Consider the following 27189-nt stretch of genomic DNA (forward strand, 5'->3'; position numbering starts at 1 on the left):
CCTCCCCGCGATACGCTGCCGCTGTCCTCCCTCCCCGCGATACGCTGCCGCTGTCCTCCTCTGCCCCCCCTCCTCGACTTACCGGAGCAGACTCCCGGGTGTCTTCAGGGCCGGCGAGGGACATCTACGCAATACGCGTATGCAACTTCCGGTACCGTTACCGGAAGTTGCATTTGCGTATTGCGTAAATGTCTCCCGCCGGCCCCGCAAGACACCCGGGAGTCTGCTCCGGTAAGTCGGGGGTGGGCAGAGGTAAAACGCTTAGATAACCTCCCGTGCCGGCACCCCCCCCCCCCCCGTGGGAAGTGCTGGCAGGGGAGGCTGTCTGAGCGTATCGGGGAGAAGGATGCAGGTCCCCTGCACCGCTGCGGGGGATCTGTATCTTAACCCCGCTGCCTGCCCGGCGCCCGGGACTGCATGTCCCGGGCGTCGGGCGCTAGACCCCGAATATAGGCCGCACCCCCACTTTAAAAACTTAAAGTGGGGGAAAAAAGTGCGGCCTATATTCGAGCCAATACGGTATATATATATATGGGGGGGGGGTGTTTTGCCAGCTAAAATTTAACCCCTTCATGACCAGACTGCTTTTGTACCCTTTGTGACGATGGCTGTGTTAACATTTCTGCGGTTTTGCTGAACGCCTCGATATCGAGCCATTGCAGCACCAGCAGCTGAGCGCACAAAGTGATCGTTGATCGCTTTCTAAGCTCATTTCGCCACGTGATGTCAATTGATGTTAAGGAGTTAAGGCTTCTTGCCAGGTAAAGCAGATGTTGAGGTGATCAGCTTGTGTGTTTGGTGATAAAAGTAACCCTGATAAGCATGCGAGTCTTAAGGGTAAGTAAGGTTGGTACAGGCCATGATTCCACTTTGAAGGGCAAGACGAAAGTTGTTGCGTTTTTTTCCTATTTAATGTTATATTTTGGTTTACTTACAAATGTTTGAAAATCTTCCATCTTTGAAGGAAACAAACTAGATCAGTAGCCTTTCTCAATCGGTGAGTTGGAATGAGTCAGTTCTAAAGTTCAAAACAATGCGAGAGCAATTGTTGAAACAAAATATATTAAAACTAACCACATGTTATTTTCGCATTTTACTTTGTTGTGTAACAATCTTCCTGCTATACTACAAATTGTTACTAGGAAAGGAAAGTAACATTGCTGCCAATGCCGATTTGTATTCCGCCACAAAAGAATGATCTTTAAAAAAAAAAAGACACTATTTTTGATTGCAAGTTGGCTGAAAAAAAAAATGCTTCTTAAAAACTTAAAAATATCTGTTCATTAATTTGTGAAATAGTGTATTGAAATGGGAACCCCAATCTACAGGTTGTACTTTTCAATTAGTCTAATTGCTCTGGAAAGTAACAGATCCCATGTATTTTCTTCTTTAATAACGGCTCCCACACAGCAGACTTTTCAGATCTAAAAAGCGTTAATACCTGGAATATCAGCAGAAAAGGGTTAAAAAGGGGATGGATGATCAGAAGGGCCAGAGGCTTTCTGATTTTAAGATTTCGGGCTGGTACTAAGATTTTTTGGAAATAAAACCACCAGCATTTCTGGCGTACAACTAGGCAGCTTTTACTCATGATTGTATCATCTGCCCCTTTTATGAACCTCCAGAACAATTCCTTTGGTGAATTTGTATTGGAATAGGATAGATGCTTAACGTACTGTGTGTTGTTTGTCAATTTTGTTTTGGGTTACTACATCACAGGGCCACTTGGCCTGGGCTGGCATCTCTGCCAGCCCTCCCATAAATCATATTCCTCATAATAAACATTTATAAAGTAGATAATACACAAAAGCTGCAACAAAACTCCTGGAGGGCCTTCACTGGCGCTGAACTCATTACAATGCAGTCTATATAAAGTAGATGTGTCTTTATTACAGCTAATTTTGGCCAACTGCCATGATGGAGCTTTAAGCATTCCTTTGTCATAAGTAAGACATACATTAGTCACTAATGCTCGAACAGCTCTTATTTCTTGCTTTTTTTTAACCAAAGCAAAATCACATAATGAATTAACTGAATCGGACATTATTTGTGAGTTTTGGATATGAGGTTCTTTTGGTAAAGTGTATCTAAGAGTAGAAAAAAACAAAACCTGCTGTAATCAGGACAATATATGTGCATAATGATTTTTTGTTACATTGCCAATGACATGGATTTTATATCGAATTCTACAGATTAACAAAATGAAATGAAGCCCCTTAGTGCACTGTCCTGCATTGACGCCACAATTATTCTACTAAGAGGTGAAATGAAGTCCTTTAGTACACTGTCCTGCATTAATGCCACAAAAAGACCCAAAATACATGCGCAGCGTGCAGAAGGATATTAAAGATTCTCAACCGCACTGTGTAATTAGAGCAGCATTCTGCCTCTGGCCTACATTCTCCATATACCCGGGGAAATTTAAGAACACTATTGTCACTGAGAGTTTAAATTGGCCTGGTCCCCGGGTGGCTGGGACTGCTATAAATAAAAGGTTTTTGGTTGGTTTCCATGACTTCCGAGCAAGCAGTAAAATTAGGTAATAGAGCTACTCGGAAAAGACCTGGAACCTAACTACAGAAAGGAGAAAGCAATGGAGAATCACATAGAAGTAACAATGAAAGTACTGGCATTGTGATGTCGGAGGTTATGATCAGAAAGGCTAAGAATTTATGACCAGGTATCACAATCCTGTTGTGTTACTAAATCAGCAGCCTCCTTGTTGCATCATAACAAATGCTTTTTGCCACTTCTTATAACTTCACAGATCCACATAGCATGGGTCATCTCCAAAGCACCCATTTTTAATACCTTCCAAATGTCCTTGTTTAAAAAAAGACAGTTCCTCTTTTCGATGTAAATACCTCTCTCTTTCCTACCATGATGGTCCATACATGTTTGACCCGGAGTCTCACGGTGAAGCTCTGCTTCCAGAGATCTTTATCCTTTTTTTCTGGGCAGGAGAGCAGTGTTCTATAGATTATAGATTATACTGTACAAATAAATGCAATCTTGTTCCAAATTCCCTACTCAGTAGCACCTACCAGACCATAGAGTCAAATGACAAGCTCCAACTCCTTTCCACTTACTCCCATTTACTCCCACTTTGTCGGAAAGAATTTTAACTATTTACAGTCCAATCTTTATTCCCATTTTCCTCAGCACTTGGGCCTGAGAATGGGCTACTTTCTTTATGGGTGCTTAGGAAGACATATTTTTGGAAACTCATACTTTTGTTTCTTATTCCCGTGAAAAAAAAAACAAACTATAAAAATGAAATAAAAAGAATAACTATCGAACACACAAAAAAACTAAAGTAGGGAAGTCTTGTGGAGCCCAGACAAACTCAGCAGTAAGTGAAGGTCCAGCTGTGGGTCTTTCTACCACCCTAAGGCGACATGCCAATTGGCATTTACTCTTAAACATATCCTGTCTAATTTGTCAGGTACACACTGCTGTATTGTAAAATATTGAAAGGCGCCCTAAAACAAAGCAGTAGTTAAAGAGAACATGTTTTTAGTGTTTATATATATCATGATGAGTCTCCGTTATCCTGTCGTAGGGATTTCTCATTGATGAGTGTGGGTTGCAAGCAGCTGTTAGATGCTAATGTAGTACCACTGTTGCCGACGCTTAATTTCCCCTTAATTATTTGCAATATTTAAATTATACATGTTATATATATACAAAAAGCAATCACAGAAATGTTAGGTAAAAGTAGTAATGTAGATTTGTCCAGTTACAACCTTAAGCCAGTGTAGCAAGGCTCCCAATACCATATTTTCCAAAAAGCTGGTGGCTAGTGGGCTTTTCTGCCAAATCCTTTTGGAGCGTAATGATCCTGATCCTAACTAGCTCCTTGCTTACTATTATAGCTGGTATCTCATCATTTAATTATTTTGTTGCATGCGTTTATATAGTGTATAGAACTGTAACGCTCAGGATTTTGGAAAAGCAACACTTTAAAGTATAAGGATTTTTGAACCAATTTCTCAAATCCAAATGGTGTTTACTATAGTAAACCAACCAAACGGACTGCATCAAGAAGCTGGCATACTCACAGGGATTATTATTATTTTTTTTTTTTTAATGATTATGGAGCTTAACTTCTTCATACATGTGCCTACCCCATGCTATGTTGTGTACTGTGAACATCATGGTCTGTGTGTGCAATCTACATGTATACACAACCACATCTGCTGGATATTTTTGCTAAGAAAATTATTCAATTTAGGTTACTTTCAATACTAGGTATGGAATTATGCTGAAATAATTTGAGGAATGCATTTTGGGGCTTTTTTTCATGTTTTTACCCCTATATCATCTCATAGAATGTTTAACTTGTCCTGAAAAAACAATATCTTGGCCTCACTAGTGTAAGCTGTATAAAGGAGTGTCACCTAAATGTTACTGTAGCAAAACGAGGAGAATTGGCCCTGATCCTGGTGGGAAAAATGTGCCCCAAGTCATGGAACTCAAGGAGTGGTAAGTTATTTAATAGGGATTTCCAAGGATTCGTTTCTCGCTTTCTATTACTATATAACTGATATATCAGAATATATATTTTTCAACCTCTAAAACCCTTCTCCCAGTCTCAGGTTACCTAACCGTAATTTATTGCACCATACTGACACGCTTCCATGACACCTCATGTTCATCTGAACCTTACTTACCACTTCATTCTAGTTTTTCTAGATTGATGCAGTGTTCTGCGTTTGATGTTTTCCACTGGATCTTAGTGGGCCTGCTGCTAGATTAGGACTTTTTCTATTTAAATCTCAGCAGAAAAACTTCTCTCTGACATACTTTAAGCATGATGTCACCAATGGGAGCCCACGAGAATGAAGGATGCTGGGATACGAACATGGAGCCCTGACAAAGAGAAGGAGGAGGCCAGTGGGAGGTCAGTTACATGCAGGACTTATTATAGCCAACAAAATATGCCCTAGAGGCCAACAGCTTTTATCCGCCCTTAACCCAAGTGCTGCCTTACAAATCTACTATGCACAGTTGAGTCCTGTTTTCTGGAAACCAAGTCTTGGCTAACTTATGTAAATGGAGCAAAAATAAAAACTTTTTTCCTTGACAGAAAAATATGAATTAAGTGGTTCAACAAATGTAATGTGTTTTGTTATCTGGGTTTACTGTTCATATTTTGTGCACTTATGGTGTCATCCAAACCCATGTATTTGAAATCATTGAATTTAAATAATTCATTTAAATAATAATTAAATTTTGGTTCCAGTATTAGGTGTTGAGCTTTATGAGAAGTGCTACATTCAGTATAGAAATAAAAAATATTAAATTGAATCCTCCAGGTATATCTGTGTGTAAGGTTCAGAGCATTGCTAACAGTGGGGTATATTACATCATAGCAGATGGCAAAGTATGTGAATTCTGTAGCATGTATCTGTGTCGGGGAAACCTGTTCGCTGTGTAAGAATCTGTTATTACGACTTTCCACTAACTCCACCTTTACCGCAATCTGCGCAATGCCCTTTTTTTAGGGACATGGCCACAAACGGGTTAAGGCTTCGCTTTTCTCTAAGTGAAGCACATCTGTCCGCTGTTATGTAATGGCACAAACATCTCCCTGTTCTGCATTAGCGAGGACTGTTCTCTTTCATCACTGTTCAGCATAAGAGCGCTGCCAGATAAGAGTCTGCAGCTTACGCACCTCAGCATTCAGAGGGCAAAGAGAGTTTTTTTGTAACTCGCTTGCGCAACCAATGCAGAATAGGTAACCACCGCATAGGTGACCCGCATTCAACAACAGAAAACACCAGTATCCTAACTTTAGTACTCTAGCTTGGGCTCACTTAATGTCTCCTTGCCTTAGTGGCTTTCACTGTAAATCTACACCAATTGTTTTTTCCATGGGTCAGTCTTCTAGCAGTGGTGGGTGAATCTAAGATAACCATAGTATGAAGGCAAATAATGTGGCTGTTAATCCATAGAAATACCAAAAGTTAGCTCAAAACCTACAGTTTCAAAACATTTATATTTTTTGTGTAATACAATGTTTTGACAGCAGCATATTATGCCAAAAGAATGCCGGAAGAGAAATGTTGATAACTCTCTAATGAGTCCCTAAATTTCAGATCTCAATGTATTTCTGCTTATCATTGCATTAGCATTGTTACTATATATATGCTTAAGATGATTGTTAATATTGTAGGAGAAGGCAGATTCTTTAATAGTCTATGGCGTTGACTCTAATAAAAAGCCCCAAGGTGCGCACTGGTGGAGTGAGCTGATGTCAGTCCTGAAGGAGAATGTTGTTACTGGTGTTATCTGTGAAAGTGTGAGCACATATTTATTTGGAAGAGGTCACAGATCTACCAAGAAGTATACCCAAGCAATGGTTCTAGGATCCAAGTGAGACTGTACAAAAGTTTGGGTAATAAGGACATCTTTAACACTGCCACCCTGCCTAGCCACGAAGGTGAAGCTTGTCCCAGAACAGTAATTCCTGTTTGATGCCCAGGTATGAAACACTGCTTTCCCTCCAATCAAATTTATACGTGTTCTGGAGAGAGGAGATTGCCGTTCTGGGATAACAGAGGAAGAGCTTGCGTTTCTGCCTCATTCATTTTATGGTAGGAGACGTTACTGGACTGTGATAGAATCGCATTTATACGGGTGAGAGAATCTTCTGGGTTTGTTAACACTACTAAAATACAGTTTGTAAATAGGCCCGCTTAATCTCTATAATAGCAACTATTTTTTAAGAATTTCAGTTTAAAAAGTTGCCAGATTTTTTACAAATACCTTCAAATATGACATCTACTGATGCCACAACTTGACCACTTAGTGAAACCTTCCAAAAACGGTTCCATAAAATCATCCACATTTATTTTCAGGGATCCAGAGCTAAAAAGTCCCTATACTATACTTCACTTTTACAATTAGAAGTAGAGGAGCCCTATCCGTACATGTTGGCATGGGAAAAAAGACCTATGAAAATCATTAACCTCAGAGCAGTGGTCTAAATGTATTGTGCAACATTCTTTTCCCATCGTGCAAACCATATTGAATTATCAAGAAAGATATTATATCAGTGGTATTTGGTAAGTATCCATTAAGCACATATCTTCCCAACATTATTGAAGATGGGCTGGAGGGGATGCAAACTAGTAGGCTCCATTTATGGTGGGCCTGTTTTGGGAAGAGGTATGTTGTCTCTTAAGGGTGTTGACGGGATTGTTGATAAAGCCCTCTGCAGAGTAAGCGCTTTTACATGTACAGTGAAGGAAAAAATTATTTGATCCCCCTGCTGATTTTGTACGTTTGCCCACCGACAAACACATGATCGGTTTTTATCTGCCATCAATATCTATGTTTCTATTTTATATTAGCTATATCATTATGCCAAGCATCTATAGTCATACCGACCTCATTCTGGCCCGAGCTGAGACAAAAGTGTCCTCAGAAGAGTTCTTTTAAGAAAATGCATATGCACTTCTGAGAGGCTCTGATCAATTTAATCAAATAGATGCCCTTGGAATGGTTTTGTAGCAAATAAATGGGATTAAGTCATCATAATTCGGCAATGAGTTATTGGCAGATACTCTGAGTGTGCTCCGTGCTTACTGTCGGCACTCTGTGGAAAATACACCCAGCCTTAGTAATTATCTGGCGTTGTACAGCGCTACGGAATTTGATGGCCCTACATAAAACAATAAATAATAATAATAATAATAATCTGGCAGATGTAGCAGCTCTTCTTTGGGAGTTTACCTGAAATTAAGGCAAGTACTGTAGGAATAACCCTGTGCAGAACTACTCAAGTCAAGATACATAAGAGTAAGTGATTAGTAGACTAATAAAAATGTCATTGAAATATATATATATATATATATATATATATATGAGCATTATTTAATATGCATTCTTAAACATTGCAGTTGCTTGACCTACACACAAATCACAACAGAATTAATGTCTTTGGTTTCTACCTGACATTTGCAAAAGGTATTCATTGAAATATAAGAATACACACACATTATATATATATATATATATATATATATATATATATATTGCAATTTTTTTGCAAATGAAATAAGACACCTCTCCACCCAAAGAAATTTGCACCTAACTTTTTCTGTTCTAGAAAAAGATCTACCTATATATCATCATCATCATAGTTTTCCTTTCAAATGTTTTCTGGTGTGAATCTGAGCTGTACATGGGTGCACTGCGAGCACATCGGCTGCCAACACTTTTATTTCCGTCACTGTGCAATAGGAATATTGTTGTTAAAACTGTATTAAAAAAGTGTCGTTACACACTGTGGCACGATCATTCTCCCACGGAATATACAGCTATGCTTTAATTAGGCTTGTAAATTTCAGTGCGATGATTGTAATCATCCAACACAGAATCTGTTGAAGCACTAATTGCTGGAAACGCCATGGATTTGTGTGTATTTATTAATTATTGTGTCAAACACAAAACATTTGATTTGTCATGCGGCAGGTGGAATTTCCGCGTCGGAAAAGCTGCAGGATAGAAGGAGGCTGAAATCCCTGTGCCACTATTATGTCAGTCCTACACAGAGCCAGCTGCGCATGCATTTCTAATCGTCACATGTTAATGGAGAAATACAGTCATTAATCATCACACAATCCTTAATGCTCTGTATCTTTGCTTTGGACCCCTTATTATAAGAGTAAGCAGGGTCGGACTAGGGATTAAGGCCAGAGGCCGATAAATGACATATGTGCCACCTTCTGGATACACCCAGCTGCATGTTATGCTCTTACATTTTTGCGGCTGGATCTGTCATATGAGCATAAAGGTGGCACCAACGGGCACCGACCCACCGTGCACTTGCCTGTTTTACCCAGTCACCAGTATGGATCTGAGTTGGTCCCTCTATGACAATGTTTGTAGAAACAGCAAAAAATGTATATTTATGTAGATATCAATAGATTACAGTCACAGAAAAAATCTTGGTCATTTTCTGGGAGATATTATTAGTAATTGTCTTGTATAGCGCCATCATAGTCAGCAGCGCTGTACAATGGTTAGGATATGCAAGCATATAAAAAGTACACAAACTGCTTCTCAGACCCTTACAAAATGAGCATTGGGTTTCACAACACTGCTAATTAATGGCATGTTTTCTTCTCTCTCCAGTCAGCCAAGATAAAAAAAAATAAAAATTGCGCTAATTGAGCAATTACTACAACATCGCCAGCAATCGTAAACGAACAAGCCTAAAGTGCGCTGCCAGGCTACTCTGCCAAAGACCATAGGGGAGACTGCATGTTGATATTGTTAATATAGCAAACACAGACAACAATACTAATAAACAAAAACAAGCCCAGCTAGGCTAACGTTTGCATCAAGGGTTAATTTTTGGAGCGATTCATTATTTTTTTGGTTTTTTTAGAGTTGGTTTAACAGTGATACATTTTAAACACGTAGGAAAAAAAGATTCCAGATCTCAAATCTTTTGAAACGCAGCAGCGACATCCATACCTTAAAGAGCAGCAATGGGAACGACTTGACACTGCTTATAAGAACTACATTACCCAGCATGCTCCAAAAGAAAATAACACTCTTAACATGCTGGGAGATGTAGTCTACAACAGCTTAAGCTGTTGGAGGTTGCCTTGGCAAGGTTCAAAACAGAGGTGGAGGCTAGAAATCAAATAGCAGCATGTGGGATCTGGGAAACCCCTAGCCGCTCAGCCAAAAAGCCTTATAATCACATGGAACCACAATGTCACAGATACTAATTTACCCTGCAGAACGTCCTCTCTTTCACGGTTATGGTTTTCAACAATGGTTACAGTGGTCAGTTTGCATAAAACTGTGGCCTGAAAATGTTTACCCTCTTTTGCCACAAGCCCAGAAATATGGGGTTTGGGTCCAGGGCACTGGGACGTGTGGATAAGTTCTTCCCAAAAGCCGTGTTTCCTTTTAAATATAAAAGGACCGTTTGAATTCAGAATGAATTGTTTCTATATCGTTGTTACTATTAAAACATTTACTAATTTTGAAACAATTCTCTGACAGAGGCAAAACAGGCAAGCCATAATATAAACAGTTCCGTTTTGTATAGGAACTGTCACAGTAATGGCTTTAATTAATTTACTTCCACTTCCTATAGCTTGTGCCTTTTGTCAATTAGTTTAATTATTAAGGAGATGTTTCGTTTAAACGCTCCCCATATGAGGTCTGAGGCTGCAAGTACATAACCGTTACTACCTGGCCGAATTCATGTGCTGAAGTTGTTTCCCTTTCTTGTGTCACCTCCTAGACTGGCTTCATATAAACACTGCCTTGTTTCTACAGGGCATTGCGGCCTTTCTCTAGATATTTGTGACTTGCCATTATACTATATCTCCCAACAGTCCTATTCCTTGTGTGGCAAGACCTCTTTAGCCTACCTTGCGTATTACATATGCAATACGGGCCATAGCGCATGCCACATCAGGGACAGAGAGTGTCATTGTATGCTGAAAACATAAATACTTATTCCTTCTGTTGCACCTGTAACAAAGCAGTGACCTTGTCAGTGTTCTAGGAAATCCAGACCAGGTTGACTTTTCCTAAAAGATCTTGCAGGTGTATATAACCTATACTTTAAAAAGGCTACTAAAAATGTTTGTCCACACAAGAGAAAGATGTTTTCAATATGTAGTCAAACATTTTAGATATAAAATTCCATGGCATTTTGATCCAAAGTTGAGGTCCAAAAAAAAAATAAAATAAAAAATTGGGTATTTTTGGGTGAAAAGAGAGGACGTCTCGTAATTAACACACTTTGAAATCATTACAGAAGCCAAAACAGAACATCCCAGGAGAGGCCACGTCTGTGTTTTCCTGTACTTTGCAGACACCAAAACAATACAAGTAGGGATATATTTAGAGAATGAAAGGCATCTCTGAGAATAGTAAGGAAAGGTCTATCAGAATAGACATGAATGATACTAAATACAGAAACCCATGACATACCTGCAGAACCTAGTAGTCACACTGCATGCATAGAATACCGAGCATCACATGGTTTGTGAAAAATACTAAATATTCACAGAAAACTGAGTATCCACACAGCATTTACATAGTATTATAGACAAAGAATATGCCCGGAATACTGAATATTCTCAAAGTATGCAGAGAATACGAAGTATTGTCATTTTTCCAGGACATGTATACAATTCACACGTTCCTCTCCTGCACATATAATGTGCTACCCTGCAGTATGCAGGATACATACGCTTACAGAAGGGAATCACTTATATATTCCACTTATTGCATGGTAACCTGTCACTTGTACTGTTCAGCATTATTGGGCATGGGAAGCACCTAATGTACACACAGCATTCAGAACTGCGCTAACACGGAGTACCATGTGCACACCGAACTTTATGCTAACTACTCATAGTAGTATTGAATACTGAAACAGCAGTTCACCTGTATACAGTAAAACTCGACAGACCCCAAGAGACAGAGAATCACTATATCTATCTATCTATCTATGAATGGCTACTAAAAGGGGATCTTTGTGGCTTCTAAATTCTCAAACAGTGTAAATGACAGGAACTAGTGACTATTCATACAGTGGCCATCGCACTGGCCTTTTTCCTGCACCACATCATTTTGGCACACAAATAATGCTACTTTTTGGAATATGTAGGATTATTAAGTAAATGACTTCTCTATGTATTTAGATCACATACACTGCGCGCTACAATGTACATGCCCTGCTCAGAAATATGCCAAAATGACAACTGCGTTTTTAAATAACAGACAGCCGATATTGACTGTTCAATCTAAATTCAGATTTGTGAAAACACAGGCAAAAACAGTGTTGTGTTTTTGCAGTTTTTTTCCACAATGCATTCTGACCTTGATCCACACAATCACTATTGTGCATTCTAATTGCATGTTAATACAACACACACAGAGCTTATTTTGATTTCAGATCCCCCAGCTGGCGCTTGGTATCACTTCAGCTGTTCACATACCCCCCTCATTCCCCCGCCCCCCCCCCCATACCCGTCCTTTTCCCGTTCTCCTTTGTACAAATAGCCAGAGAAGACGGTCTCCCAGCCAACAGCAGGGCCTGTATTTTCTAAGCAGATACATGGGGTCTAAGACCACCCATCACCTGCTTCCTGAGGAAATTGGACTTCAGACATATAACCACTTCGCTGCCAGGGAGGAACCACAACAGTTGGAAAACAACACATGGAAAAAAATATGTGGAGTAAACACGCCAAGTTCAATAGATTCCTGGGATTTAAAAAGATAATTCCTGTTCTGCGCTAGAGCCGATGTTATATGCAATTCTGTACCAAAATGTTTGTTAGAGGACATGCGGGAAGGACAGTCACAGAAGATACTATAGTCCTGGAGACCTACAAGTGATTGTAGGTACAACCTGTGATGCAGATTTGTATTGCACACTAAAAGGAATTTTACAGACAGGTTATACTAGAAAATATTACGTTGTTTTTTTTATAATCTAGACACTGTCTGTAGGGTCACACAGCCCAGAGTTCACCCCTTCATATTCTACTCTAAATTATTCATACATTTCAAACCGGTGCTTTTCTCATTGCCATATAACAGCTAAAATCTCTGCTTGAATGCATGTGACCTAATACAGAATATCTGTACCTCCTGATAAATCATGAGTTTCTTTCTTCATTACCAGAAGCATTTGGTTGTCACCACAACCAGTTCACTACAACACAACACCCATATTTGCCACCTTGGCTTGCAGGTCAAGATGTCTATTCATAATAAGATGCATCTACTATGGCCTCAAAGTCTTATACAGGGCACAGAACCGGTAGTACCATACCAAGATTACGGTAAATATAATAAAGCCTGTTAAGTTCTCATAGAGGTCATATCTTGGAATTCTCAGGGTTTCACCTTGAGTCTCAAGGTTTTTGCCTCCGTCACAGGGTCTCAGGGTGAAGGAGCAGATTCTCAGGGTCAGACTGCTATATCTAAGATTCACAATTGGTACTTTTACCATGAGGACTGGTATTAGAGCCATTTGGTTAACACAGCAAATTACATGAGATGTTGACTGATGATGTCATACAATAAAACCCCTGGCATATGCTTAGGCAGGCTGAGATCACATCATGCAATCACAACCCTAAATTTTGAAATATCCAAATGGATAAATAAGTTAGATTAGTGAAAGCAGGTGCATCTTCAGTCACACCCCAACAGTAGCTGCAAAAAAATGTTTCAGTTTATAGTATATAAGAATTGTAACTTAAGTCTTTTAACCTGTTAACGTTCCTTTCTGTGAAAGCGCAAAAATGTCTCAAAATATACGGTATGTAATTCAAGAAATAGCCATGCATTTTTTCTCCTTTATGATTGATCTTCTAGCTCCTCTCTTGCTTGTCTCTGACCCGCAAAGCTATTGGACGTTTTAGCTAGTCCCTCTTTAAGCTCCAGACCCAGCAGTCCCTCTTTCTACCCTGATGTCCTTCTTTTCTTGAGGAGCTCAAAATGTTTGATGGGTTATGACAGTGTTCTACAGCCCTAACAGAATAATGTGTATAGAAATAGCAGAACATGTGTTTACAAATAAATAAAATTATCTTTCTAAATGTCTTAGTAACATGAATACATACCAAGCCCCCCAGTGTCCTGACGTACAATGGGCCGGTTACAAGAGAGATCTCCCCAACTGGCCTATTTAAGCAATGAAGGCTGTACCGGCTCTTTCACCGGCTCTTTCATACCATAGACTTTCATAAAAGGCACTGCGCACCTGTAGGATGCCGTGCGCCAGAATATTACGTTATATCCTGGTGCTCCAAATCTTAAAGGCCAAAGTATACCAATACCATAAAATTATACATTTAAAAAAAAAAAAATATGTCATGCGGGGCCACTTAATACCCGCCTTCCGCCACGGTGCACCTACTGCTATGCTCCCTTGCCCATTGTGCCTAATGGATAATCCGTCACTGTTGGTAGCACTGCATACTAAATTCTTTGATTGGTGTGCGTCCAGATAATAAAAACAATATATTATGATTGCTCTTACTGTATTATACCATATGTCTTAGGAGCTACTACTAATTAGCCTTATAAAAAATTACTTCTAAAAAATAAAATATAAATAAAATATATATAAAAATATAAATAATTTGTATTTCTGTAGGTGCTACCTATCTGTCAATCTAGCTATACATCTTACACAGATCTATCTATCTCCCCAGTGTTGTTGTTTTCCTGTCAGCAGTTTATTTGGCATTACTGCAACGACGACGGAGCTGAGAAACGATAAGACTGTTCACAGAATGTGTCTCTTAGTTGGCAGGTGACGGAGCACATACTCAGGAGGAATCTCTCCCTTGCAAAAGCTGAGAGATTACAGGAATATCTTCACTTCCAGGAGAGGGGATCTTAAACATGCTCTGAATGTTGGCCAGGGTCCATGTGTCTTAATGAGACGTTCAATCTGACTTTTCTTCTCCAAGGGTAAAGAGGAATATAGATAGGAGGTCCGTGCGAACTGAAAGTGACTGGAGGGAATTTATTTTCAATTAACTTGTAGTCCAGATGGGCATTTAAACTTTAAACACCAATGTAGACGTTGTCAAAAGCGAGTAGAGCTTTTATCTCTTTTAGCCACTTTTGGACTGAGCAGAGGATAAACTGCTTTATTACAGGTTCCATTATCCATAAATCATTCAGCGATAAGCAAAGTGTCCTTAGAGGGACACCAGTGTCCAAGGCAAGGTTTATGAATGTCCATAGAACATCAATGAATTGTCCACCAAAGACCTCATTAAGTTGGTGCCTATCAATGAAATCCTTCTGTTTTATTAGTATTTTATTCTGTAAAATGAACGGCATAGAGAAGGGGCAGCTGGCACCTGTCGTGGCGGCAAGTTAAGTGCTCCCACACACACACACACACACACACACACACACACACACACTCTCACTTACCTTGCACTACTGCAGCATGGCCATGTAACGTTGTATTACATTGCATTGCGTAACTCAACCAGGCCCCCACCTCTACAATTTTTCCTGTTTTAAGATCCTGGATTGGCCCAGGGGGGCAGTTACCCCCTGCCTCCTAGACCAGGGCATCCCTGCTGTGGAGAGTTGTGGAATTTTAGCAAGAACCCATTTTTTTTTTACAGGGTTATATCAAGTTTCTTTTACAGAGAGACATGGTTCTCTTCAGGGACTACCTGGCAAGGGCTGCATCAATATTCTTCCATGCAGCCCAGTAGATTTATGTTTGTTCCTCGGCATACAACAAACCTTACTGTATACAGGACAGCAGGGAATCTGTCGTCTATGTAACAAAACGTCCCAAAACTGCGTGATCTAATACCTTTTGTTGAAAAACAAAAAGTAACCCCTGACAAAAACATTGATTAAACAAATCAACAATGGATATTCTGAGGTTACTGCCAATCTGTTTAACCCGCGGAACGCGTGGGAGCTATGCAGTGTAATGGTATGTGTCCCTCATCTGCCAGGCATTTCAGAAGTAGTGAAGATAGATCATCCCATGTGTGAAAAGTGCAAGCTGTGGTAACAACATTTTTTCTTCTCTTAAATCCTAACTTTGTATAGCCCTGATTCCTATATAGTATAAATTTAATTATTACTATCCATATCACTATAAATCTCTAATCTGGAGTTTTTACCATGCATTTATAATCTGTGACAATTTTCACTGTGCAAAAATATACTGTTTGCAATACATATCTGTATAATGATCCAGTTTGACAGCCCTTTAAGGGTATGAAAGGGATTTGGGTAAGGAGGAGCTGCCTGTGCATCAGAAGAAGGGTACTAGCAAAGACTGCCTTTCCTGCCCTATAGGTCAGGGTAATTAAGGACCACAGCAGCTGCAGTGAAACCGGAGACCTGTGTGGTTACGCTCCCACTAGCTGGCCCCAATTACCTGGGGATATTGGACCCTTTACTTTAACTCGAGTGCTACCAAACCGTCCTGTGACAGAGTTGTAGAGGAGTGATTGGTTAACAGTTGCTGCTCATGGTAACTATTTATCACATAACATCACTAACCTGTGACAAAATGCACGTGCTGTATGGCCTGAGTGACACCTGTTAGCTTGAAACTTCTCAACAACCTCAAAGTAATTTTTTTCGGTGCGCTCTTGTTGCACCTTATCGGCTTCACTTTTCATAATAATAAAAATGCCTTCCTGCTTTCACCTTAGTCAAAATCACACAAACCGAGTGTGCAGACAACAGAATCGAGGGAATGGTGCATTGAATGGTGAACAATTCCATTGTTAAGATAAATTAGCAAGAGCTATAGTGAAATCCCTCCACACTCTATGTATTATTGATGTAACCCATAAGTAACTCTCCCTTGCTCCATAACAATTCTAACGCTAGCCATACAGTTTCTACACTAAAGGAACAAGAGCGTTTAAAAATAAATGTATTTTCTTACTTTGGGAACATTGGGTAGCCTGGGAATACATACTGGCAGCGGAGTCATTCATCATCCCATTAAAAAATATCAGTGAACAGGCTCTACGCTACAGTTAATACAATGGAATATTTGGGGTTCACAATAGAGAATTGCCAGGAGAGTTGCAGTTTCATCCCACTGACTGACTTGATATTATTAAGGGCCAACCCCAGTGAACCCCAAGAATAGCCTAGGCTGAATAACACTTGTTTAAATCAAAGAAACATCTTAAAATTTACATTAGTGATATTAAAGGGTTAATATTTCAGTAGTCCAAGGCTCACCCCATTTAGATCGTTCCTACCTTTGGTAATCTGTAGCTGTCCAGCTGTGAAGCTACAACTCTCATGATCCTACTTTGCTGAGGCCCTCGAACTTTAGTTCGACAGCTGCAGAGGCTCAGGTTGGCCAACCCCCACCCACTCCGCACACGCACACACACACACACACACACACACACACACAAAAGGGACAACCTAGAGAAACATAGAATTGTATGGCAGATAAGAACCTTTCACTCAGTCTTCACTGTCCATTCCGGTTTAAAAACCTCAAACCCTATTTTGCCATTGGCCTTATATTCAGGATAGCTTAATTCCTGCCCTATGCATATTCAAGTTTCTTCACTGTATTAACCTTTAGAACTTCTCAGTCAAGCAAAACCTCCTTACATTATATCTAATGCTCTGGTCATCTTCTGCTAACATTTCCCATGGAGTAAAGGCATTTGTCAGGGGTTGTCGTCACAAGGCTAAGTGGAGAGAAAACGGGGGGCTGAATTGTGGTGGGGTAATAGATTTGCTGATATAAGTGTAACTAAATTGTACAAATCCTAGTGTATCATGTTCAAAGGTGGCTTTTTGTGAAAAATGCATCGCAGATGGTGGCACTGAGAGCTTCATCAGCCGCTTCATTGCTGAACTGCTCACCTTACAACACTCGTAATGGCTACTTATGGTTTATTTTCTTACAGGAAGAGACATGAAGTCATCCCACATATTTTTTCTCAAAAACCGTTTCAATGTGAAACAATCTGTAGAGCTGCTTGGCTCCATCTTTTGCAGGCTGTCGTCGACATGGACGGCTGGGAGCAAGAGTCAATCTTGAGCATCTCCGCTAAAGGTAGACTGCTTTGAGAGTGTGCAAGGGTGCCCCCAAATGTCTGTAAACGCACAGGCAGCATCACATAGGGCCGTGCAATAAATAGAACACGTTTGCCTCACTGCTGCTTGGAAAATGGCCATTACTGCTCCATTACAGCCTAATGCTTCTCGATGCTTGCGCATGCACAAGATGTTAATTTAATAAACCTGTAATATTGCAGCATTGGTACAGGGTTAAAGGCTGTAAAAAGGGGTCTCTTCCGTATCAAAGGTGAAATAGCTGATGTTTAACTTGCTTAATTGATCCATAGGAGGTATATATACATATACACAGCATTTTGGCATAGACGGGTGAAGGTCCCCTGTATGAATTGTAATATCGTTCTTACTTGACTTGGTCGAATGCAAAACAGGTCCTGTGCAGAGATTAGTACATTAATCACCAATTATTGTCACAATTGCAAAGGGGTGTTTCTATGCCTACAGTACAGCTGAGGACCTCAAAGATCTTTTTACTGATATCCTTTAACCCGTTAGCTGCCAAAGATGGTGTGACCTTTTGGGGTTCAGTCATTCGTGTCATCGATGTTGATGAGGCATCACTGCTTTCTAAATGGGAGCCAGCCACACTCGGAGCTCCTCCTGCTTTAGCACTCAGTCGGTCGCAAACCATTTTTTATTCTCTGTCTGTATAATGCTGGCTGAGACCCAGAGACGTGTAAATAACCAAAGCTCAACACAAATAAATAATTGGAACAGAAACAAATAGACTTTTTGAAAGTTGTTGCAGCAGAATTCAGTATAAACACGAGTCTGCAATGGAACAGAAAGATAAAGCCAATAGTTCCGGTATGACTTGTAATAAGACGACATATACTCTCTTCACGTTGATTGCCAAGCGGCTGATGATATGCCACACTTTTTTTTTGCAAAATGTAAATTATGATGTGTTTCTCTTATTTGAACAATTTTGATAGTGCTGAGTACAACCGAGGATGATAAAGGAACATCACTATACACAACATATTGGAAAATGTTGTTACATATGGAAGTTAAAAAATAAAGCTACTGTAGTTCTAGTGTCAGCAAATTTACCTGTAGATCCAAAAAGTGCTGAACGAGGTTGTACAACATGGAATCATAGTTATTTTTCGCTTCACAAAGTCTGTCTGTACTACTATGCGTTTATGCGTGTTAAATGTATAGTCTGTTCCGTATATTGTCAGTTTTAATATTGTTAGCTGTCACTTTTGCAACATCGCTACGGAACGAGCTGGCGCTCTATAAAGAAAATGTAATGTTATACAGCAACACATGACTCAGAACAGAGGCTTTGTCCTGATTTGGATACGGCCATGGCGCTAACACAGTCGGGGAGGTAAAGTCCTGACACCTTGTGTGTTGGAAGGTTTGCTAATTGCTCAAACAGTAACATGATCAATCTAAGAATATCTCCGATTGACTTGAACAAATTGAAAAGATACTCCGCGCTGGACTTATGGATATAGCACATTCTGCTGGATATGCCTGATTTAAATCTCGTTCTGAAGAAACAAGCATTCTGGAAGGTGAATATTGGAAGTAGCTAGCAATTCGTCGTATTGGGAAATCTTGTTCGAAAATTACACAATTTTATGTTCCTTTCTTCTTATGTGTAAATATTTGCTAATTATCACTAGATGCAGTTAATCTGGCGGTTGCGGAACCTAGTATACTTACCTAATTCTGACTGGTATAGATGTATATTGTAAATATTAGATTATATATATATCAATGACCTTATGTCTGTGAAAAGCTTGGAACATGATCACATGTTTAACATGATAACCGCTTTCTGTCATAGAAACTTGTTCTCTCCGAAATGTGCTCCCTTATGACATAAATGTATTACACATTACAGATCTGAAATGCTATTCTCCTCTACTATAGGGTATATATATATATATATATATATATATATATATATATATATGTGTGTGTGTGTGTGTGTGTGTTAAGCAATGTAAAAATAATTTAAATGTGCAATTATTTAAATATACAATAATTCAACTGTTAGTTGGGATATAAAGTCAATGCATGCATGTAATAATATATTAAAGATTTCATTTATATTCATATTTTATTCATATCTGTTTATAAGTATATATCACCATTGTTTTTAAATGTAAAAAAACTTGCTGATTGCGTATTTGATTTCTCCAACTTATATTTATACTTGTTTTTGCTTATGTGTCAAAATTACACGACTGACCATATGTAAGATTAACATAACATGTGCTACTTAGATTCTTTAGTAGGGCTTCATGAAAGCTTGCTGGGTATCTTGAAGATGTAATGCATTCTTATGTAATTTGTGTATAATGGCTGATCAATCAAATTATAATGGAACAAAAAAAATTTAAATAATGATACATATCCAGTAAAACAAGACAAAACAAGTGGCATTAATGAATCTCTGCATCTAAAAAAAAACACCCCCACCAGCACATAATTATACATAGCTCACAAATAAAAGTTAAAACAAGATAATTAGGAAATAATTGATACCAAAATATTTAAAGTTCCTTTGTTATTTGGTTTTATTAAATATATTTTACTTTTAACAAACTGTGTCAAACGTATTTGTAATCTATTCTATCATTTTATAATGTGTATTCATTCGCCCTTACATTTCTTGCAGCTAATGACGATCTGTATTAACCATAAAAAAAGACAACCAAGAAAACGAGCTTAAATTTAATTAAAGAAAAAAATTAATGTAGAAACAGTCTACAATACTATCAGCTATATTTCCAGATAATATGCTTTCATTCAACGCTTACCATCAAAATAATACGCGCTACCCAAAAGGTTTGTATATTCAGAATTCCTGAGACCCTTTTTTTTTTTTTTTTTTTTACAACATCTCTTTTGGCACAGATATATATATAATATATATATATATAAATTCAGCCTTTTCATATAACACAATTTGTTTTACAAAAAATATTTTTAGCTATATTGATGAATAAAGGGGTTCTACAAACTGCAGTCCTAATGATTATAAAGAAATAAAAGCTATTGCCTTGGCATTCACATACTAGAAAGAATCGTAACCCTAAAACTAGATCAGGCAAAAAACCCTGCTCACTGAAATTCCAGGACAAATCAGCTGCGGAATAACAGGTGGCTGTATATCGCATCATATGAGATAAATGGACATTTAACAGGTGTTGGGAAAGTAGTTAAAATTGCTTATTCGGGCGTTACATTTAAATTTAAAAAAAAAAAAAAAACATAAAATACATTCTCATGATAAAGAATATAATACAGGATTTTCTCTATGCTTATAGTAGAAGCTTCAGAATGCAGGCGTTCAACAAAATGTAATAACGTGTGCCGTTATTGGTTTAAAAGTTTCACCCAAAAATGTCTCAGTCTCTTTCTAAAAAAACCTTTCTAGGAAAAAGTGACGCAAAATGACGTCACTAAGCAACAGAGCATAATGGCATAGAAAAATTCAAAGAGGTTCAAACGAGAAGCAATACAACATGGTCATAATTCTATATTTTTCCTATAAAAAAAAAAAGCAGTCAACATATTGTTGACTATGTTAATGTTGAAATATAAAAATATTCTAAAAACAAGATAAAGACATAATCGTGTTAAAGAAATACTAAAACGGAAACACAGAGCAGAGAGTTAGAACTACCAGATGGTGACACCAATCCTTCACCAATCCACAGTGCACTTGGCAAAAAAAAAGCTTTTAATTAACAATTTGGACAATCTTTTATAAACACCAATTTCCTATAATATCTCGGCACATCTGATACAACTTCATGTATAATTCAAGAAAATTCTATTTCATTTTCAGCTGTTAAACAGCAAAATTCAATTTGGCTGAGCGGCTGCTTGCCAGATATATTACCTTATTAAACCTCAGTGCTAAATCCCATTGCCTGCATCTTTCAGCTACTTAAAAACTGAATTCCTAGTCATGTTGGTGTTTGGTCTTGGGATAATACGAAAACGGCCATTTTTATAACCGGTATTTATGCGCGAGTGCCGCAGTATCCTAGGACGGGCTCATTATCATTCAAAGACTCATCCGATAGTATACTTAAAGGCGGCCATAATCGGATACGCGTTTTCATCAGCATTTTCCATTTAAATGTAAGTTCCTCCATTGAAGAGTTTGCGCATCCGCCAATTTTGAATCTGGGTATCTAAGCACCTGCAATACTTATTTTCAGGCTCTGAGGCTCCAACTGCACTGATTCACAAGGCCTGCAGAATTTATTTTATTATTGCGCTAGAAATTAGCCATATTTGTCAAATAAATACTCAGCCTATAATTGACGATCATATAAAACAACATGATTCTTACACCTTCCCAACAACAGCTCTCATGTACACAGATACGATCATTTGGAGGATGGTTACCAATGCATTGCTTATTATTTAACGTGTTAAAATAAACCAACATATGACTAATAATGCATCAGGCTCCCATGCAATCGGTAGCTAATACCACATATAATTTTTTACCGTTCCAAGGAAAAAAGGGGTAAGTGGATCTTTAGTCTTGCCTGGCTGTTTAACCTCTAAATTGCCAGGGTAGACAAATTATTGGTACTGAATTTCATTCCATCCCTACATTGAAAGAGTTAAAAAAGGATGAGAGCAAAAATAAACAGTTAAAAACTCCCTTTAGTTTAACTCTTTAATATGTTTTTAAGTTATACCTACAGAACTATCATTCTCATAAATGACCCCCAAATAGTGATTAATTATTAATGATTAGGCTTTTTACCATAAAACATTTTCTAGGTTACAGAAAAAAATTAGGCCTAGAACATTTTATTCCCTGCATGTTTCTAAGACTATGCTTGATGACCCTTTGATTGAAGCAGGTAATAAAATTCCTGACTTTTTCTTTATTGACCCCAAAAGGCAGAATATGAAATCAAATATCCCAGTGTAAAGCTTTCATGGTGAAATATATCTGATGTTATTGACAGTGCAGTCAGTAAAAAAGATTTATATATATTATGTCCCATTATCTTTTTTTTTAGCATACATTAATATGTCACAGTATTGTACTTAAAGATGCAACATGCTTTACTCCTGTGACTCACAAAATGCATTGTAAGATTTATTTTATTTATAAACAAGTGTTATCATATATATTTTTTCATCTCTTCTAGAAATCACATGTATAAATTCCACATAATGTGGAATGCCACATACGTACAACTGTGTAATAATGAGGGCTGATTAGGACTAAAAGGAACCTGATTATATTAAATTCTGCATTTCACTATTATGTTTTTGTTGTAAAAAAAGAAAGTCCGCATTCCCACCGGCTGAAATTAAAATGACACTATGGTCTTATGAGGATCCCATCCATCAATTCCCTAAAGCTGGCTCCTAATTTACTGCCACCAATTCTGCTCCTCACGTACCCTTTCTAATATCATGGTAACAGAGCCACTTGGGAGCAAACTGTCAATAAATGTTACATGTCGCATATAGCATGCTCAAACATTCAATGAAAGAATGGCACGATTTCCACATCAATATTAAAACAAAAATGAAATAAGATATGTAGACAATAAACACAATTCTTCACCCCATTCTTATCCTGATTGCGAAATTAACATACATACATGGCACTTGCTGGAACAAACTTAACCATACCTGGGTAAAAATCTTTGGATTTAGAAAGCTTGATGGTGGCTCCTGTCTCTTTCTGCAGCTGGACAATGGTCTGTCCTCCTTTGCCTATAATAGATCCAGCGGCGTAACTAGGAATGAGGACTTTCAGGAAAAACTGTCCGTCTTCTAAAGAAGGAAAAAAAGGAAAATCAACAGTTAGCAAGTGTAGTAGAACTGAAATGTATATTTTCAGATGTGCGACTACCCAAGTATTAAAATGCAATATATATATATATATATATATATATATATATATATATATATACATACATACATATATACATATATATATATATATATATATATATATATATATATATATATATATATATATAAATCCACACCGCTGTGCTTTATCTCTAAGAATCATACATATCTGAAAATTATTTAGGAACATATATTTTTTTAAAAAGAAAACTGGAATGTAAAAATAGCCCATAATGGTTAGAATTACATACATGGGAAAGGCTTAAAGTGGACACTATATAAATAGAAAAATAAAGAAAAAGCAATATGGGATGGCAAAATGGTGCAATGAAATATCCGACACGCAAGATGGATTAGAAATGTGTAGAACCGCAAAATCCCAACACTGAACAACATGGTTAATTTGTAAAGCATTAAGTGGTTGCCAAGAAAATAAAAATCAGTGGAATCACTTCCCCTTCTAATCCCAATGTATTTCTTTAGCTGCTTTCAATCTCTCGTGATCCTCCTATAAGCTTATTAATTAAAGCAGTTTAAGAAGATTTCCTCTCCTTATTTTTAAACGATCTACCGATTAAATCACAGTTATTTATGGTGAGGGATAGGGTCATCAATGATAGTCACATCTCACTTAAGGCTAAAATCACCGAAACTGACCGATGAATTCTTTTTTTTCCCCCCACAAATAAAAGTGAAAATGTTTTTGCTGAATGAAATGGAAGGAATGTTGGATGTTATGTTTATTTAGTATATAACGAGTCACTGACTTTGCATAACCTCAACATGTTCCAGTAAATATATATCCCTGTACAGTTTATGATAAAAGTGCAGGTCCATTTGTGATTCCTTTGCTGGAAGCATACATCCAAGTCAGAAAAATTTTTAAAAAAAAAACAAAAAACACCCCACTGATCCTCCTTGAAAAATCCTCAGCAAATGCATTCACCTCTGCATCGTTGCATTGTTATGCCTCCAATAGAAATGAACGCGAAGATGCTGGGACACATCACCAGGATGCAGAAGAAGCACCCCCCCAGCTCCTGTGAGCTGAGTCTATCTCTCCCACCCCACCCCCTCCCCCCAATTCACAATTGATGGTTGGGGGATAATTTGAAAAAAAGGAGACAGGGAGATATTCCGAAATCTGGGGAGCAGAGAAGGGGATGGATCGCCTCCTGGAATAAAAGGATGCCTGGGAACAATGAGAGAGGACCGTAAGGTGCAGCCACTGATGTTCAGCTGACTGCTCTGGTCCCTGCCTCCTCTATGCATCCTCCAGCACTGGCAATTAACCTCTTAGTTGCCAGAGGGGGTGTGTGTTTGTGAGGCTACTGTGTTCTGCACCCTTCATCCAGCAATGGGGTGTTTTTAACCCTCAAACCCCAAATTTAATACCCCCTCCTTCCTCCGCCCCCCCTCTGGTTTGCAAATATACCTTAATGTGCATCTCAAGCATCCAGGACACCCTCTTCCTCCATCTCTTTGAACCCCCCCCGGCCAAAAAAAATATAGGGGAGGATATGCAGTTTTATTATAGCAAGTCTATTGCAATAAAAGAATACGACAGGTTGAAGACGCAAGGCTTAAAAAACGCAATAATAACAGATGAAGACGCCATTTTGACCATAGATTACAATGGACAGGCTTAGATAAGCAGCCCCTGACAGAAGGCGCTAAAGTTCGGGTTTTTGCACGTATTGGGGGGGCGCATACACTGCCGGGAGAGGGGTGTCTGCGGTCTGCATTCATATAACCCCGATCTGGTGCATTATAGCCAAAGCACTTACCTCCGGTGTTGGTCCTCTTGGTGCTTCCAGCCTCCGGTGGCGCTTCCAGGGGTCTCTTCCTAGAATCTGGAGGATCTAGGTCTATGGGTACCCCGCTATGGGTCCCGTTTTGCTGGATGGGAGTTGCCGCCATCATGTTGGTAGGCTGCAGCAAGCAAGGGAGCACCGGGGGACACTGGGGGTGGAGGGGGGGCCACAGGCTGGGGCAGTAGGAGGAGGGCTAGGGGACCCCGCTACCTGCACTGCAAGCACTGCAAATGGGAGCCCCCCTGGTGCACCTCCAAAAATTACAGACACGGCAACAGAAAAGAGAAAGAGAAAACACAGACACAGAAGAGCAAGCCTAAATAAATAAATAAAAGAGGAGCCAGGAGGGGGAGGAAGGGATGGAGAGAAAAGAGAGAGAGAGAGAGGGGAAAGAAGAGAGAGAGGAATAGAAGAGAGAGAGAAAGAAAAAATAGGGGGGAGGGGTACAGAATGGTGGGGGTGGCAAGGAGGGTGAGCAGGGAAGAGAGACAGGATGGATAATAGTGAACGATTTGGGGGAATGAAAGAAAGATAAAGGAGGGAGGGAAGCAGAAAGAGGTGGCGGGCAGAAAATAAAGCGGGTGGCTGGGATGAAGAGAGAGAGTAGAGGGGAGGGTGCCAGCGAGAAGGGGTGTGTGGAGGAAAGGAGGATAAGAAAGGGGCTGAGGAGGAAAGAAAGGAAAGAGAGCGAGATGTGGATGTGTGTGTGAGAGGAGTAACGTTGATTGCAGGCTGCGAGTTGTTTCCTTTGGTTCTCTCCTCCTCCTCCTCTCTCTTTTGTTTTCTAATAATCCCCCTGCCTGCTGCTCGCACTGGCTCTCATGTGGCTGCTGCTCTCGGTGCTTTCAGTCCTCTCTTGGCTGGTGTCTGAAGTGTCTGTGTATATAAAGGATGTTGGAGCACATTCCCAACCCAGCATCCCACACAAAGCATCTATGCTACCTACACCAACCTATATAGGTCAGCTCAACACACCAACTCCGCTACCCTTTGCATGCCAGAAGGGTAGTGAGTAAATGGCTCTACCAATGCCACCTGGCATTCAGGGGGTTAACCACTGGATGGCACATAAGTAAATACTTAAATGATGGCTCTGTGGCCAGAGACTGGCATGATGATTGCGAAAGCGATGGCTTTGCAACTGCTGAAATGTATCAATGAATTTTGCTTACAAACATGCCTGTATAATGTTAACATATTGCTACCTTCTAGTGTGGGTTTAAATAGTCCTGATTTACACAAACTACCATGTTGTGTCTTTTGACAAACAAACGCTTGCAAACAAATAACATGTATCAACTTCACACACAAAAACAAGGAACACAGCAATACAGTGCAGCAGTGAACCCATTAAAAGACTGCGCTTTCAGGTCCATTTGTAGTTGCTGTTCCAATCAACCTTAATAAATTGAGGTTATAAAAATATGCTAAATGTTCCATAATACACCCAGATGAGCAGAGGCCATATTTAACTGTAAAACAGTACCGAATTCTACATTTTCTGAAAATCCAACGATTTCAACTGGACAATTATTTTAGAAAAGCTGCTTAAGAATATGTATATTCCAAAATTTAATAAAACTAGCATGGGCTACTTTTATAATATAATTTACAATATTTTCTTTAAAATGCAACTTGCTCTGATCCATTTAAAAATCTCCTTTGAACACAATTTGAAGAATGATATTCTATAAAATAAAAGTAAAATGATTATATGAATGTTTCCCCACCCCCAAACTTCTGAACATATTTAACTATATGTGTATGGAGTGTTGATTAAAGCTTGTGTAACGCACACATCATTAATATAATTAACCGTTCTTGGTGTTATATGATCATTATTGTATTAGGGTTACATTTGCTCTATTTTCTCCTTATTGTCAACATTTGGTGTCTC

The 27189-nt window shown here is 38.9% G+C and overlaps 1 protein-coding gene across 4 annotated transcripts in view; it reads right to left on the minus strand.

The window, feature by feature from the left end:
• The window catches only part of NOVA1 (NOVA alternative splicing regulator 1), a 41847-nt gene extending 16404 nt beyond the window's left edge, over positions 1-25443 (minus strand). For 2 of the 4 annotated variants that reach the window (XM_053475397.1, XM_053475395.1), the window contains exons 1-2: positions 25266-25443; positions 23254-23397 (exon numbers count right to left, since the gene is read on the minus strand). In XM_053475397.1, coding sequence (XP_053331372.1) covers positions 23254-23397; positions 25266-25401 — 280 coding nt within the window. In that variant the 5' untranslated portion in view covers positions 25402-25443. Of the gene's footprint in view, positions 1-23253; positions 23398-24245; positions 24405-24424; positions 24535-25265 lie in introns of those variants that run through there. The other 2 variants (XM_053475398.1, XM_053475396.1) reach the window with 2 other exon arrangements.
• Positions 25444-27189: the final 1746 nt, after the last annotated feature.

This window comes from Spea bombifrons, chromosome 9 (genome assembly GCF_027358695.1).
Source record: "Spea bombifrons isolate aSpeBom1 chromosome 9, aSpeBom1.2.pri, whole genome shotgun sequence".
Lineage (NCBI taxonomy): Eukaryota > Metazoa > Chordata > Amphibia > Anura > Pelobatidae > Spea > Spea bombifrons.